Here is a 17,706-nt window from a genome sequence, read left to right as displayed (position 1 = left end):
CTCTGTACCTGAAGTAATTATCCTGACCTTAACCCCATCCTGCTGAACCGCAACCCAAACTATAGTGTAAGTGTGGTTCTGGGATGGATAATTACAAAACTTTCCTTTGTAATTACACACAGTACGACAAACACTGTGATCCCAGGAACTCACTTTTATGGCATTGAACCCAGCACCCTTCCTCCTCTGGCACAGGGAGCTCACGAGAATAAAGAATTTCATCTGAAAATGACTTTGACGAGACTTAACATTTTATTTCTGTTTTGTAACCACGAATGTTTGCATGTTGCACGAAATCATTCAGTCATAAATGTTTTCTTTATATATATATAAAATGCTCTTTCAGACTGAATGCATCACTGTAGTATTGAATACCCTTATATAAAAAAAAATAAGAAAGTCAAAAAGAAAAAAAAAAATGCTTTAAATCAAAATCGCCAAAAAGAAGTACTCTATATGGTGATACTTACATCAACGCTAATACAAAATGAAGCCAAAAGCAATCAAAACAAAACACACAGGATGTGAATAATTGAAATCCTCACACCCCTGCTGCTCCCGCCCTCTTAGTTTGTAACATAAATTTAATACAAACATTTATAGATGAAGATTTTTTTTTAACATGTGGCATGTTTTTTTTAAACAACAAAACTCACACGATTGAATCTTCGATACAAATTATTATCTTCATCACAATAAATCCCATTAAACAAATGAAAAACTTTCCACTTGCCCCGTATTTCTGACTATTATTTCAGAGTTGGCTGCACTGGTAAAGCAACACCTTTGGGTGTTCCCGCTCCAATCAGTCTATTTCTGTACCTGAAGGAAAGTTGATGGGTTAGGGGGGCAGGTTTGGGGCAAAGCAAACAGCGAGGGTCTCAACACTCAAAGTAAACATTACCCTATGTTTGAACTGCACACCTTCGGCACTACAATTCTCCCACACACTCGCGCTCGCCCCTCTGAGCCTTATTCCTGCTAACACCCCCTTGAGCCGGCCCAGCTAAATACACTGCTTATCCCAGGGCCTTCTCATAAATCAGGGAGGAAAAGCACCTCTGACAAGGTCTCACCTCCACAGCCAGCAGCTCTTAACCGGCAGCTCTTTGCTTACATGTGGGGCCTGCTTTGGACGAAATGGAATAATGTGTTTTCACAGTGACTTTATTAATCGCAACCTCAGAAGCCGTACGCACGTTTGTAATCCTGTAAATTTAATACAATCCATCCCATTTATGCAGCCCGCTTCCCTGCTGCCTCTGTCATGCAGAAATGAAAAGTCGCCCTCCTCTGAGCGAGGGCAGCACAATGATGAATCCAGGAATTCACAAGTCTGAGGCATGGCAAAGTTTAAAGTTTTATTGAGCATATAGTACAGCAGGAAGCAAATCAGTTCCTTCATTATTGTACAACTTGGTTTCATCCTGGAGAATCACTGGGTTCAGTATACGGAGGATGTCAGTGGGTTTAAGCACAAACTCAAGCTGTTTGTGGCTTTAATCTGCTCAAGTGGCTGAACCGGCAGAGAGCAGCAATATTCAAGATGACACATTCCCCGGAGGAAGCTGTTTAAACATTTGAGCGTTGCCCAACATATCTTTCTTCTTTGGTTTTCTTGTTTTGACTTTGTTTATTCATCCTTGTCTCGAAGCGCCGGCTTCATTCTCTTCTGCCTTAACTTGTTCCCAACAACTGTGATTCCTCAACACAAAAGAATGAAAGAAAAGAAGAAGAAAAAAAAAAAAACCCAACCTCTTGATGAAAAACACAATCTTTTCATCTTGGGCATGAGTCAATTACCAGGACAGCATAACTGAACTCACGCCATCTTTTTTTCTGAAGCCTTCTGAGGATCGTCCCTTGGACTCCACCAAAGATTGTATTGATTCTGACATGTTTATTTCCATGGCAGAGGCAATTTGGCTTTCCAACCAGATCGGCACATTTAGCTTTTGTTATCCGTGTGTCCGCTGGAACGCTCCCTGCAACTTCCAACGGGAGGGTTTTTTTTTTTATTTTATTTTTTTAACCAGTGCTTCCACATAGTTTTTTTTGCTGGTTGTCAGGCGTCGTTTCTTCATTTGCAAATTCCTTCTTGTGCAGCTTTCACTGAAGACAATGGGAATGTTGATTTAATTTGTGATGTTGGATTATCAAAGTAGATTTACAGATTTTGGTGAACGGGTTTCTCAGTTTTCCTCGGCTGTTCAGTTATTTCTCACATGCAGATCGTCGTTGTTGGTGAAGTGTTACCTGACGCTGTAACTGCCATGCTACAGGAGCGGATATTTATAGGGGATGTTTGCACAATGATACAGCCGTAGTACAAGTTAACCCATTTTCATAGATCGGTCGGGGAGAGATTTTTGAGGAGAGGGTAGGTTTTGCAAGGTTACATAATCCCTCCAGTTTCTGTGGTTTGATCAAACATAGCGGCTGTCTTGTTTGTTTACAAGCCCAAAATGCAGAGCAAAGCTGCTTCCTGTCATCATTTATATTTCCCTAAAGTTAATATGCATCGCAACGTGATGCTTATGAAACATTTGAGACACTTGGGGTTCAATTTCTGGTGTTGCTCTTTTGCACTAGATGCCTGGAGCAATAACTGCATCAGAACATCAGGACTTAGGTTTGGCTTGACGAGAGAGAAAAAAAAAGAGCTGTGGTGAAAACATAAATGTATAATTGACAGCTTTGCTGCAAGATTTATATATTGTGTGAGTTTTTGGCGACTTTGTGAAAATTAGTAGTTGATTACCGCTGCTTCTTTGAAATTAATAAGCAGTTTTAATTAATTGCTGAAAATAAAATGTAAGAAAGTCAATGTTTTCTTCATAATGTGCACATAGCTGAATCATTGTAGTCTTGCTGTGATTTATTAGCTGGGGGGGGGGGGGTGGGGGGGGTCAGTCAGTCAGTCAGTCTAATAACTCAGACTAACTCAGTTCAGTTCAGTTGAAGCTGCACCAGGGAGCTGGAGGAACATGCTCTATAAACTAGGTGTTTGCAGCCATTTAATAAAATTGATTTATGAATGAATGAATAAGCAGCAACAGACATGCTGATATAAAATACAAACATGTAGATGTGCTGCTCACGTCCCTGGTACTACTGGTGCAGGATTTAGCTGCATGCTGACCAAAAGTACCAGGGACCATTAGTTCCAGGTACATTTATTCAAAACATTCTTGTTCCAATTCTTTGCCTGCATTTCCACTGCAGCCCGAAGCCATGGGACTTTTATGCAGTTCAGGCTGATGACAAAAGCAATGGATGTAAATACACTGAATCCTTAATCGAGGAGAGGCGATAACGAGAAGACCCAAGTCCGACAACAACAACAACAACAACAACAACAACATAAAAGTGATGGAGAGGCCAGCATCCTGGTTTAACGGACTGTAAACATGGAGGAGGTTCAACTTGAGCTGATTTTGATTATACATGATTGCATTGTTAATGGGTTGATTGAGACAACATTGGAAAGGAGAGGGGCCCTCGTTGCAATCCGGGTCCAATACGCCAGAAATGCTTAGAGCTCTCCATTTGATCAGAAGGGTGGAAGATGAAGAAAACCAGTCAGCACACAGCTGAAGAGTTCTTTTCAAATGTATTGTAAAATAACATGCGACTGTCCTGAGACGTGCAAAGCACGACAGACCGACCCCTAAAGTTTGAGAACATTTCGAAAGTACTACTTCATGACCAGGGACTTTTGTAGGGGGGATGCAAACTGACTCCAAAATTTAGACAAGGTGGGGGATCAAACCAAAACTTTGTTACTGTGGATAAATAAGAAATGCACTGAAAATGACTTAAGTTACCTAACAGCATCACAATAGTCACAGTGTATAACATGTTACTACCAAAAGTATGAAGTATGGACGTTTGAAATTGTGAGAGTGGCTCTAAAATTGTGAGAATCTGCAGCTTTCCATACTGGCAAGATAAAGTGAACCGATGCTTCAGATTGGAACATTAATTAGAAGACGGAACGGGCTATTCTTTCTGGGTTTCTGTCATAATGAGTATTAATTACTGCATAAATTTGGCACCAAGAATCTCTGACAATAGGAAGATATTTCCATGATTAATACCTCTGCTATTGAAAAGCACTTCCTCACGCGGCTTCTCACGCTGGAAGACGGTCTGCGAGGGGGGAGGGTCCAGACTTCCTCAGAAGAATCCATATTGTTCTCACATAATATAAATCAATAAGACTCAAGGAGCTCATAAATGGCTTTGTTCAAGCTCGACAAAAACATGAAACTACCAAATGTCTCTGGGGCGCCTCGAAATGTGGAGAAGACACTAAAATACTCGAGAGGATTACAAGACTGGGCGAGTCGTTACTGATATGAGACTGATCGTGGAAAGCCTCTACTAATGTCATAATCTCTAATGTAATCTCATAACAGAAATGCAGCTTTCAGAGTGCATGTGGGCTGTTATCATCTTCAAGAAAAGTTTTAATTCTCATATTCACAAGACCTCTAATGTCAATGATTTGGCACCAGATGGTGCGGAAGCTTTTTCCTGCATGTGTGGATTGCACAGTGATCTGTGTTCACAGATTTCAGGAAATGTTCCTGAGTCCATGTCGGGGTTTCCCGTAGCGAATCGTGCTGATTCTGAATGAAGTGCCACCCGAAAGCCCAGAAATCATTCTTAACTTGTTTGAAGCTCGAGCCTCAATAGAGGTAGAAGAGTGCAACAGAGTTTGAAGACACTTAAGATGATGGCATCTTCTCAGTCCCTCACTCACTCTGTTGAACACCTTTTAGAATTGCCCCACATGTTTCAGTTTTATTAAGCACTTTACCCATTTATACCTTTAAAACACAAAACCCCTCTAAAGAGCTCTTTTCATAGAAGTTATGTTATATCACAAGGCTGTTATTATTGTACTGTTATTGATTGCAATGCGTCTTCAATGGAAATGCCGCTCACTTTGTCCGGTTAATGTGTTGTTGCCATTTAATTCAAAGTTAACAATTTTCTCCTACTTTTCAAAAAACTAAATAATGGCTTCATGACAATGGGAAAATAAAGCATTCTGTTGCAAATTCTTTGCGAGAAAATTGTGTTAAAAAAAAATATATATATATATATATTTATTTTTTTTTTTTAAATTTTTTTAAACTCTGTGCTGTTTAGATTGTACTGAAAATCGAGTCTCTTCACTTGCACACTACAGTCATGTAACAAACAGTAAAAGTAAAGAGGAATGGATGTAATTCTCGGGTCTCATCTGCATTTAGCTGTTCAGTCTAGCTATGTGAACTTTTAGGGAATAGTTATTACAGACACTTCAACTGTGAAGAATCGTGAGCAGAGTCAGTTTCCGATGCAATTCCTCGAGGTGCCATGCAGCGCAGACAGACTCTAGACCCCTTTTCTGCAGAAACAATCTAGCAGGTCCATTAAAAGAAATTCATCTTTTACAATGTGAAGGTGTCAACATCTACCAACCACTATTACATGGATTTTGAAATCTACCAGGTACTCGGTACAGACTCATTGTAATTGAAATCTGCAGGAGAGTATATTTTTATGGCTGGTGGTTAATCCCAGTTTCCTTTTTGTGCACGTATGTGGTGGGTTTCACAATACCAGGATTTAAAGGTATTTAATTCAAACATGTGGACCATTTGTGTCTGGCTCTTATTAAAGCCATATAGTGATAGTGTTTGAATTCATGGGTTTAATAATATTTAAAACCAGAAATACTGAAGATAGGATTATTTTTTTTCCTCTTTTTCTTTGAAAAGTTATTTCAATCATTCTGTAATTCGCTGAGACTCTCCTCTACAAGGCGACCCAGAGTTCAGCCTCGTCTCTGTAAGCACCCATGCCTCAGCGCACGTCTGAATAAGTAGATAATTCAACACTTTGCAAACATTTTGCAAACAAGTGCTCAACTCATGAAGACCAGACTCTTAAACGGCAGTCTGTCCTTGTGCCTTTAAGCTCTTCCCGTAATAATATCAAACCGCTGTTGTGATGTTTCAACCATGTTTCCTTCATGGTTATGTATGTGTGTACGTCCAGTGTTGTTGTACTGACTCCTTCGACATATTCTGTGGCTCCCTGCAGTGACATCATCAGACTTCCTGTCCTCCAGGAACAGGCACATATGACCAATATGCTATGCAAAGTTTTTGCTTTTTCCTGTCAGAAACGTTTCGCGTTTGACAACGTTTTAAAATCTATTTCTGTTTATTGGGAAACCACAGAAACAATGAATACGATGTAGTTTTGTTGTTCGGCCACTAGCGGGTACTGTTGTTTGTTTTTGTCGTGAAACCACACGCAGATGTGCGCAGAGAACGATACGCTCCAAACATTACCAATAGCAAGGCCACCATTGTTGTTATTGTCCATCCATTCATTCTTGTGCAGAAGAAGTGTTTACGTCTGCTGTGGTGCGCATGTACAATAGCGCCGTCTACAGGGAGACGAGTCCCGAGGGTTTTCACAAAGTTGCGATTTCTCCCCATTTACACAGCGACGAGTCAGTGCGAGTTCCAAATTTCCACCTTGGGGGCCTCTTTCAAAAAGTTGCGTTTTCAGTGGTATAGCATGGTTACCGTGTTACTGGTCACCCAAAACACAGCGAAAGTTTTCACTTGAAAATGTGGGTTGGCGGGCCGGTGTCATTTTCCTTTCACTTCACAATAATGCAACATGTTGTGTTGGTTTTTTACTTAAAATCTCATTAAATTACATTTACATTTGTGGTTGTAATGTGGCAAAAAAAATGTGGAAAGATTCAAGCAATATGAAGACTTTTGCGAGCCACTATATCAAACTTAAGTTGTTTTTTTTAAATGGCGATTGAGAAATGTCGCCAAGTCATCTCTGAATAATTCAGTTCTAATTAGTAAACGATGATGAAAACCCCTCAGCGGGGGATGAAAAACTCAGTTAATCTGATTCTGCATGAGGAGGTGAATGTTCATTTGAGAAACTATCATCTTAAACTAATTTGAGCTGATTAAAGTTTTTGTGTGAAAAACTCCAGGATGCTTTCAGAGAAAGATTGTCGATGTCATGAAGTCTGAGAAGGAATTTAAAAAATATCTCCAGATTTTCTGTGACAGTCGGTGTTTGAAATGGACTCAACTGCAGATAAATCTCCTCACAGTTTAATGACTAATGCTGATAAAGCAATCCTTTAATAATAGTTTATTGAGAACTGCAGTGCAAAAAAACCCCAAACCACTAAACGGGATCATTACCTAATCATCTTTGGATATATGACTAACATTCGCTTTTGTAGGGGACACTTTATATTAGTTGAACGGCTGAACGTCTCCGGTCAGAACTGACCATCTCTGTGACCTCCTCAGCAATCCAGTCCGTCGGGTTGTCTGAACTGTCACTGCACGTTTAATGCGGCTGCTTTCACCAAATGCCGATCTTCGCTCGCAGGTCATTTCCCAGTGGGATCAGCCGGCTCCTGCAGTGGGCTTCTGATAAGAGTGGATATTGGAAGCTATGTAAACCTTGTTAAGCTGCCCTTCCCCTATGTGCAGAGGGGTAATCCTAAACACCTGGGCTAGTTAACTGGGATTTGATGGGATTAGGGGCTCCATGAAGGCAAACCTGATCTTGCTCCTGCTAAAAATCCATTTCCTTTCTTATCTGTTCGCATTCTCGTCTTTGTGATTTCAAACTCAATTCAGAAGTTACACAACTGTTACCTTTTTTTTTTTTTCTTCTTTTACTGAACAGCTTTATCTCTGATCGTATCACTGAAACATGCCTGATAAGTGTGTGCAGGTTTGGTTATTCAGGGTTTGAAGTTCTCTGTTTGAAGGTTGCACTGAAACGTGTGTTGTTCTAGCTCAATGAAGGCTGCTGCTCACAAAGCCTTTTTCACCGTGTTTTCAACACATTGGCAGCTGGCAGGGATGGTAGAGTTAAAGTGGAGGTCCACATTTGTAGTAAACTACATTAGCTTGACTTGCATTAAATGTATTATTATGAGATTTCATTCAGGTATTCATCAAATCTTTCAGGATGAATCTTTTTTGTTTTGTCATGACACGATGATAATCATGAGAACGTGGTTACCACTGTCCCAAATTGGTTTTTTTTAGGTTGTTTTTTTGTTTGTTTCCTGCAGAAAAGCTTTTCTGTTTCCAAAAATGTCTATTCATCCATCTTCTATAACCCGTTTGATCCAGTTTTGGGTTGTGGGGTCGCTGGAGTCAGTTCCAACTTTTAGACTTTTAAATGTGTAAATGCCTCGTCACAGACTCAGACCCTTAAAAAAAAAAAAAAAAAACGTGGCTTAACGGTTCAGTTTCACTATTGATTTTGTGTGAAGGGTGTGCTGTATTTATTTCTCCATAATCTCCAAAATCATTCAATATTAAATCACAACCACCAAGTGATGCATTCAGCTGCAGTTAGCAGGGATATTACCAGACCGAGGCAGACCTGTTTGTACTTGAGCACGTTTCTTCTCGAATTAAGTTGACAAGATAAAGACGTGTCACCCGAAGCCCCCTGCCGTTGTTGGAGAACTGTTCTCCAAGTTGAGGAGTTAACACCATCCTTACATTACTTCACTGAGACTAACTACTTTGCCGGGACTCTATAAAAACCAATGCTGGAACTAATTCCCTTATATTATTAGAATAGAGTGGATATCGACTGAAATGCAAAATTACAAATTTTCTCACACAGTTCCACAGTCTTAATAATAATAATAGTAATAATAATTCCAGTCAGTCTCGCAGAAAAAAAGTGTTTTTTTCCTGATTTCGATTGGCTGTCGGAAGTTGTGTTACAGCGCTGACCCCCGGTGCAGCTTTCATCCTCCGTTTTCTGCCTCTCTCACTTTCTTCTCATGACGCAGGAGCCACGACTGTCACAGTCAGCTGCGTTTGTCATGCTCCCCTCATCCAGCTGCTTTGTTCATACATTTTCACGGCAACTCCGCGTCCGGATTTTAGGGAATTATGAGTTGAAGGACGCATGGCAGCAGTAAAAGTGCATTTCATGGTTGAACTTTGAAGTTATTTCACATGAGTGCAGAAGCGTGAGGGTTGAACTGAACTGGAATCCTTGACACCGCCGGTAAATATCACGCTTGCTCTTCATCTGCTCGTTTGCGTTGCGTTTGCATGCTGGCATCAGTCACTCTGCTTGACTGAAGCCTCACCACATGACTTTAGATTTAATTTTGCATCAACAATATTGCAAAGGTTTATTCGGGAAAGTTGAGGGATTTCACGATTGAAGTGAGAGTGATCATTGATGATGATCTTAAGCTTTGACCTTGTGGTTAATTCTCGCTTTTGCGATCTATAATGGCGATTTCTTACAGACATAGTAATTTCATAGCTGAGTTAACTGCCCTTTCATACCCTGGGTAAAGGTTAGGTTTAGGTAAATTCACAACATCCAAATCGAGTGCTGCAAAGGGCATGAGCACATTTATTCTTATTTTAAAAGGACGTGTTTAATTCGGTACATTGTTTTAAATCTCCTCACCTCGAAAGGATCTGAAAAACATTAAATAACAAGAAAAAGCACGGAGTTTGAAAAAAGGGCAGCTAATAAACGGTACAAAGTTACCTGCATTATTGTGACTTTTACAAAGGTCAGACGTCTGCTATAGATCCAAAAGTCACTGCAGAGCAATTAATAAACAGCTTGTGTCCCTTTATGTTTGAGACAAATGATCTTCACCTCATAAAACATGTGTGGGATGTCTTAATCTCAACCCGTGCTTCTTTGTGTCTTTTTAAATCAGTTTTCTTTTTGCAGTCGTGGTGAAATGTATCTGAAAGGTTTCACAGTGAAGCCCTGTGGTGTGAAACATGACACAAAATAATAACAAAATATATTTTTGAGCTTCACGGACTAACAGATTTCTCCCTCCTCCTCCTCCTCCTCCTCCTCCTCCTCCTCCTCCTCCTCCTTTCTAGATGTGGACGAGTGTGCAGAGGCGCTTGACAACTGCAGCATCGATGCCATCTGCCAGAACACCCTGAAGTCATACAAATGTATCTGCAAGTCTGGCTATAAAGGAGACGGCAAACATTGTGAAGGTAAAAGTCCAACTGCAGTGATCTGCTCCTCTTCACCAGTGGTTTGGAGGCACAAACTCCTGTTCCTTTCTGTGCAAGCTGGAGGGGGGGGGGGGGGGGGGGGGGGGGGGGGGGGGTGTTTCCCCACTACATGCAAGTGAGAGTCACATTTCTCAGGTTGATTTAGCTTCTACAGTATCTGCGAGCCCCCCAGGGTCAATGACAGGCTGGATAAAAGCTTCTGTCTCAGTTAATATAAGTCATTAGCTTTAAGACTTTCCTGAAGAGGGAATGGAGGCAGCGGATAGAGCTGTGAACGGAGGGAAGGGGGGAAGCCAGGTGCAGAGGGCTCCTCTGTGACAAGATGAAATGAAGCAGTAAATTTCCTACACATGTTAGAGGAGAAAATTAAGATAGAGGCTGAAACGGCAGTCAGAGGCCCCCGCCAAGCCGTCGGGGATGTTTCCACAGCCAGGGGCCGCCTTCGCAGACTGTCAGACAAAAGTCTGTTTTTCTAAGACTTTTCAGTGTGCCCAAAGCCTTCGGATCATTATATCCCACAATTTTTATTGCTATTATTACAAAACCGTATTTCACAATGCCATCCACCCCCCCCACCCCGACTATTATTATTCTTTCATTTACTTGACCGAGTGCTTTTCATGGCCTTCTGCCTGTAGGTCATAAAAGTTTGCTTTATTGAATCTATTGTAAAATATGTGCCGGGATGGGTTTCCATTTCTCTGACGGTGAGCTGATGGCTCCTCAGGGCCGATGTTGTTGTAAAACACAATTAAAAAAAAAAAACACTCATAAAGTGCAAACAAAAATACGTGTCATTTACTAACTGATAAATTTGAAGGAGTTCACTGTCTGGCTGCTTGTCGGCCGTCGTCCTTCACAAGTGAAGTGCTTCAACCAGACAAGCACTTACTTGAATTTAAAAGAGAGCAGTGGAAAGGATAAAAATGGTAAAAACTGTAAAGCATGTGTTATATTTAAAGGCAGCTCAGAGTTCTCATGCTGGTCGACGCGCTCCTTGTTTGTCCGTGTGATGACATGGCAAACGATCACGTTAACTACTGAAGCTCTTCATTGAATCTCGTAATGGTAAAGAAAAGACTCCAATAAAGGAAACATTTGTGCTAATTATTAAGATGGTATTTTTCTAGTATTTGACCTTTTGCCTACAGCAAAGCATCTCCTGTTCTCTGTTGATATATTGTAGAATCTTTCAAAAATCATTCATTCCATCTGCAGTCACAGCCCTCAACAGCAGAGGAAACATAATTCCAAGAACTTAAGCAACTTATAGCCGGTCCTTTCCCTTCTTCTCCCTTATTTTAAGTAATAATGTTGTAAATATTGTCCTTTATGAGTATTGTTGTTCTTAATGCCTTTATGCATGTGAGTGTTATGCAATTTTGAGCCATGTCAAAAACAAATTTCTGACATCCTTGGGTCAGACAATAAATTCTATCTATCTATCTATCTATCTATCTATCTATCTATCTATCTATCTATCTATCTATCTATCTATCCATCCATCCATCCATCCATCCATCCATCCATCCATCCATCCATCCATCCATCCATCCATCCATCCATCCATCCATCCATCCATCTATCTATCTATCTATCTATCTATCTATCTATCTATCTATCTATCTATCTATCTATCTATCTATCTATCTATCTATCTATCTATCTATCTATCTATCTATCTATCTAGAAATATTGAAAAGCCTCATGCAGTGTACATAGAAAACTATGGCAAGTGTTTTCAACAAAATAAACCAAGAGATTCAATAAGTCATCTTTAGTGCACTTATATTGTAAATAATACACTTTATTAAAGGACAGTAGCTCTCTAGGCAATATTTTAGAGTGTTTACAGAATTTTCATATGAGAAATTGAGAAAATTTGCGATTTTCCTCATTTTGATTTCACTTTACAAGATATTTGACTTTATAAATGCCATGTATCTTTAGGCTGCACCACTGTTTAGCGCCATTACCCGGTTCGAGTCGAGGCTTAGAGGCCTTTTTTTGTATGGACTGTGCATGTTCTCCTTCTACTTGATGGGTTTTTCCCCGTTTCTTCTAAGAGTCTCATATGTTTTTCGGCAACTGGTGATTCTGAAATTGCCTGTGACTGTGTTTGACTGTCTTCCTGTGTTTACACTGTGATGGACTTGCTGACCTGTCCTGGCTTTGCCGATAGACAGCTGGGATTAGCTGGAGCCCCCTAAAATGATATAGAAGATCGATGGGCTGTTGATGTATCTTTATTATTCAAACTTTAAAATGTGATGATATCCTTCTGTTAATCAACAACAACTTGAGGGCTAGAAATTTCTATTCACACAAAGTAATTTAGTGAGTGACCTATAAAGGAATCACCCTTGATCAGGGGGCTTTAGATATTGACGTAACAGCGTCGAGTTGTCGTCTCATTAATGTCTTTATTTCTTAATTTGAGTTTTAACTGGAACAAATATCCCCTTTCAAACCATAAAACAAGATGCTGGTGTACAGATTTTATATTATTCTCTTTGATTAGTTTAACTTTAATACAAAGGGAGATTTCATCTTAGGTTTTTTAATTTGAGCTGATTTCTTATTATTATTCCTTTTTGGTTTTTATGCTTTGCAATTGAGTTTTATTAAATGACATTTGTACAAGTGTGTGCTTGTTTGTGTTTGCGTGCCTCGATGTGTGGGTCTTGGGTTTTATTTTACTTACTTTTTCATTACAAAAGTATTGATTTGGAATAAAAAAAAAATTTTTTTGTTTGTGTGTTTATTATTTGAGACCAGGAGCAGATGTGAGGATTCTTTCGGGGCCTTCTAGTGAAGGAAAAGTCTTACAATTAACCCATTCATCAACTCTCCTCAAGTTCAAGCCTCATAATTAGATTTGCTACATATACAGTGCAAAAGCTTCAGGCGCTAATAGTGAAGAAGCAAAGCTTTCAGAATATCGCTTTGTAGCGCTGAGCTCCCCCCGGACAAAATCCAAAAATATATCTTTACTTACTTGACAGATTTTTCCTGAGATTTGACGAAATTGCCTCAATTTAGTTTCGTCTGTTTCTTCAAGACTTCATCACGTTGAGATCAGGACTGTGCATCTGCAGCAGGACTTCTTGTGTACTCACTATCTTATGAGCCACAGTTGATTTAGGACCAGTCCCATGCCTCCCCATGTGTTTGATATCTAAAGTACCTGGGATGCTGCATACATCCAGATAGGAAACATGTTTTGTGCTGAGATTGCTGGACTTGGCAAGCATGGAATAAAATCTCATTTAAAGCCAGTGAAGGGCAAATCAATGCTACGTTGCCATGTGGTGGGTGTTACAGGTTGAGAGCAGAGCCGTGATTGTGCGCGGTGATCGGGGAATGACAGAGATGTGTGGGAAGTGAAGAAGCAGGAGAGTGTTTCTTTGTTTCAGTCTCATCCCTTTGCTGTCAAGTCCAATTAAGCCCTGAGAGAGGCAGATTCAAAGAGGAGCTGAACAACCCGGATCATGGGCTCTAAATGGGTCTGTAAGTGCTGAATGGAAGTACTCTGTATTCTCAGTTCACCTTGTATGGGTCTCCATTGTCTGGGCCCTTCAGCAGTCCCCATAACCATAAAAGACAATACCACTTAAACTGTCATATAATTTTTTCTAATCTGTCTGCCTCTGCTCTCTCATTTGATGTGTCACATTTCTTTTGTTTTGCCCATTATATTGAGTGAACTCTTAGGTTAGAGCACTATGGCCTCATAGTCAGTGTTTGCACTTTAAAGTTTTACCTACCAGTGTGTGTAGTATCAGCAATGCTCCTGATCCATCTTCTAAGCCAGTCTGACAATGGGCAGAGGTACCGGGCGGCACGGCTCGGCTGGTAGAGCGGTCGTCTCACAATTGGAAGGTTGCAGGTCCGACGTGTCAAAGTGTCCTTGGGCAAGACACAGAATCCCTGCTTGGGTGAATGCAGTGTGAGAGTGAGTGGTTGGTGGTGGTTGGAGGGGCCGATGGTGCAGTTTGGCTGCCTTGCTTCCGTCAGTCTGCCCCAGGGCAGCTGTGGTTACATACGTAGTTTACCACCATTGAGTATGGAGTGAATGAATAGTGCAATGTAAAGCATCTTTGAGTGTCCTAAAAAGCGCTATCCAACCCCCCCCCCCCCCCCCCCCCCCAAAACAAAACAAAACAAAACAAAACAAAACAAAACAAAACAAAACATTCTGGACATTTACACATATTTCTGGTTTTTGTATGTTTGCATGCTGGTGGGAAGACTGAGGAGTGCCTGGCTTACACCTTTGGACACACAAGGAGACCATGCAAACTCCACGCACTTTCATCCGCACACTGAAAGGCTTTCAAGATCAGACTTGTACCAGGGATATTCTTGTTATGAGGCAAGGGTCCTCTCCACTCCACCAGTCTGGCAGGTTTAGCATGAATATCTGCGTATTTTGCTGCAAATTATGACACTGATCCTATTCCCAGGTTTAAAATAGGAAAAATGTCATTCAAACGTCTTGCCAACAACAAACTTCCAAGTTGAAAAGGCGACATCTTGGCACAATACAGAACAAATTTTAGAATCATGAATATGCAAAAAAAACAAAACCTTGGCTTTCAAGGCGAAACAAAACCAAATCAGTAAATCTTTGGCAGCGACCCAAATTACACCGGTAGAAAATGAATCGACTAATTAAACAGCTGTTGTCGCTTCCATTTCTATCCCCAAATTACTTTTATGAAAGATGTTAACATCCATCTACTTTATGTGCTTTATTAATTCGATGGACAGATCACCAGTCCATTATAGGCTGAGAGGCACCAACAATAACCCCCACACAGTCATCACTATGGCCAACTCTTAATCACACTTTGAATTGTGCAAAGAAGATGAGAAAGCCCATGTGGGGAGAACATCTCGTAGAAATGCCCCCTCCACTATCACATTACAAACATGATCCTTCAATATGTGCAACCCACTGCACTAATGTGTGAACAATGAAATCTACAAACACACAGCAACAGTCAGCATATGGAGATCAAATTATACAAAACTAATCTCTATATTCTGCAGCACATTGATATCTTACATTATATAATGTGTTAAAGCTCTTAGCAAGTCTGTGCAAAAAACGGTCAAGCAGAATGTGTGATTTTCTCAGTTATAACAAATACAATTTTCCTGACATTTAGGCAGAGCAGACAGAACACGGGTTTCTCTCCTATTTACAATCTTCATGGTAGACTAATCGTCTTCTTGTTGTACTCTCATTTCTAAAGCTAAACTAGGTTATATTAAAAAGAAGAAAAAAGAAAGATCAAGCCACATCTTGAAACTATTTAGTTCACATTACATACTTATCGTATAAAAACTGACAAAGAGAACAGGAGATCACAGTTTAGCACATCAGTGTCAGCAATAATGCATCTAGGCTGTTCCCTTCTGGGCCGCCACAGCAGAGCACTTGACATTTTATCTTTATTGTATTTTACGTTTTTTTGTTCGACGTCCTTCCTGACGCAGTTGGAGGCTAAACGTTCTTTGCTGAGGAACCTACAACTATTTTCTAACCTAGATATAGAAGACAGGTGGATGGATGGCTTTCTTGTTTTGTTTAGCAGTGCAGCTGTGGTAGGTAAAGGTGCTGAAGGACATTTTTAGCTTTGTGTTCCATGACTTCAGTCGAGGCAGAACACCTGCCGGTCAGCAGGTCGGTGAGCAGACGGGAAGTTGCTGTCTGAGTCCGCTGCTGCAGATGGAAGTTGCTTCCTGCTCAAATGAGGTCTTCTGGGGCGATGTTGGCTTGACCTCATATCTTGGGGTTCTGACCTTAGTTTGTTAAGTTCTGTCTAATGTCTGTGTTACAATTAGTGTTTCATAAATGAAGCAAAACTCATCTGATAGACCTAATACAGAATTAATACTATTCTATGTTTTAAGAGCTTGTTCGAAAATGTTGAGCTACTTTCTTTCAGACTTGTCCAACGTTCCTTATTCCTAAAAGAAACAATCGGAATTGCACCACTAGACTCTTTCTCATATGCTCACATGCTTTTTTGTCTTCTTTCTGCAGATGTCGACGAGTGTGCAACTGAATACAACGGTGGTTGTGTCCACGAGTGCATCAACATCCCAGGAAATTACAGGTGCACATGCTATGATGGCTTCCGCTTGGCACATGATGGCCACAATTGTCTCGGTGAGTGTGATGATGTCTGTGTGTGTGTATGTATGTATGTATGTATGTATGTATGTATGTGTGTGTGTGTGTGTGTGTGTGTGTGAACGTGTACTTGCAGTGTTGGTTTTTTCTCTGATTTAATAGTGAATGTAAATGCGGTTATATAAGGTCTTTTTTGTTTTTTTCAGGGAAACTTATGTTGAACTGCATACGTCAAGTTTCAGTGAAAGATTTGACACAAGCAATGTGGCCGCATAAATCCTTCAAATCATGGATGCTAATATATTTTTCAAGGCTGAACCGAGGTCTTATTGGACGGCTGCATCAAATATTAGCTATTTCCTCGTTCTCATGCCAGGTAGCCTCTGCATGTGTTTTCAGAAAAAGGGAAATGGAGACCTTTTTTTTTTTTTTTTTTAAGTATATGTGATGAAAAGAGGGAAAATTTAAGAAGAGCTTGACCCTGAGCTGGGAGCTCTGAGCGAAGCCGTCAATTGACGTACTTTCCCATGGTTTAATATTTCACCGGTGTGCCAGTCATATTAGCCTCACAGAGGACATATTACACTTAAAAGGTTATGAAATGAAGACAAATATAGTGCTCTTCCTGCTGCGGGGAAGCTGCTAAACATAGGCATCATCTACCTACCCCCTTTCCTCCCTTTCTGCCACCCCCCCACCACCACCATGCATTCCTTTTGTTGTGTTTTGAAAACCTAAAGTCAGACCCTGCTGCTCCTCAGAAATTATCTTCCTCTTGGTGTTGCATCCCCAGCATGATGTGTTTTCATTTGAAATTGCAAAAGGCAAACCGTGGAAGATGCTGTGGGTTTGTTGTGCGCGAAAAATCAGAGGTGACTTGCTGCAGTGTGTTTCACATTCAGGTGAAGAAGCGATGACAGAAAAACTTATCAGTACTTAACAATGATTCACTGTGAAAGGGGCTTTTAGATGCGGGCACACACGCTTATATCAATCCCATATTTACCTGTTGGGCTGCTTGTAAGTCCGGGCTTAAAGAGCGCTGGAATTGAAAACACAAGCATCTTTAGATCGATAATGAACCCGTTCTGACTTGACGATACCCCCGTGATTCTTCTGTCTGACTTACTGTAATTCTGTCTGCCTCCTCTTCCCTTTGGCTCCGTCTTTGACTTCTCATCTCCTGTTCGACTTCTATCTGCACTGTAAAGCAGAGTTATTTTCCAAGCCATTTAGCAGCAGCGTGCAGTTGTGCGTGGATCATTTGCTGTACCGTGGATCGCCTCATGCCTTGCGTGCAGGTGTGTAATTGCAATATATGGTTGCTGCTGTTGCATCAAACAGAGCTGCATCCATTGATCCTTTTCTTATCATTTGTGATGGTGAAACGCACATGAGCAAACACAGAGGTTCTCTTTTTTTTGTCATGAGTTATTTCTTTCTTGGCAGTAGCCGGCATTAAAGAGGGCA

At 40.6% G+C, this 17,706-nt stretch overlaps 1 protein-coding gene across 4 annotated transcripts in view; it reads left to right on the top strand.

Moving 5' to 3' along the window:
• The window catches only part of scube3 (signal peptide, CUB domain, EGF-like 3), an 88,068-nt gene that overhangs the window by 12,927 nt on the left and 57,435 nt on the right, over positions 1–17,706 (top strand). For all 4 annotated transcript variants that reach the window (XM_080469366.1, XM_080469368.1, XM_080469365.1 and 1 more), the window contains exons 2-3: positions 9,948–10,070; positions 16,147–16,272. In XM_080469366.1, the coding sequence (XP_080325492.1) occupies positions 9,948–10,070; positions 16,147–16,272 (249 nt within the window). The remainder of the gene's footprint in view (positions 1–9,947; positions 10,071–16,146; positions 16,273–17,706) is intronic.

Source organism: Lipophrys pholis (assembly GCF_963383615.2).
Source record: "Lipophrys pholis genome assembly, chromosome: 8".
Taxonomy (NCBI): Eukaryota; Metazoa; Chordata; class Actinopteri; order Blenniiformes; family Blenniidae; genus Lipophrys; species Lipophrys pholis.
The sequence above is the reverse complement of the archived record's forward strand: the minus strand, read 5'-3'. Positions and strand labels throughout refer to the sequence as shown.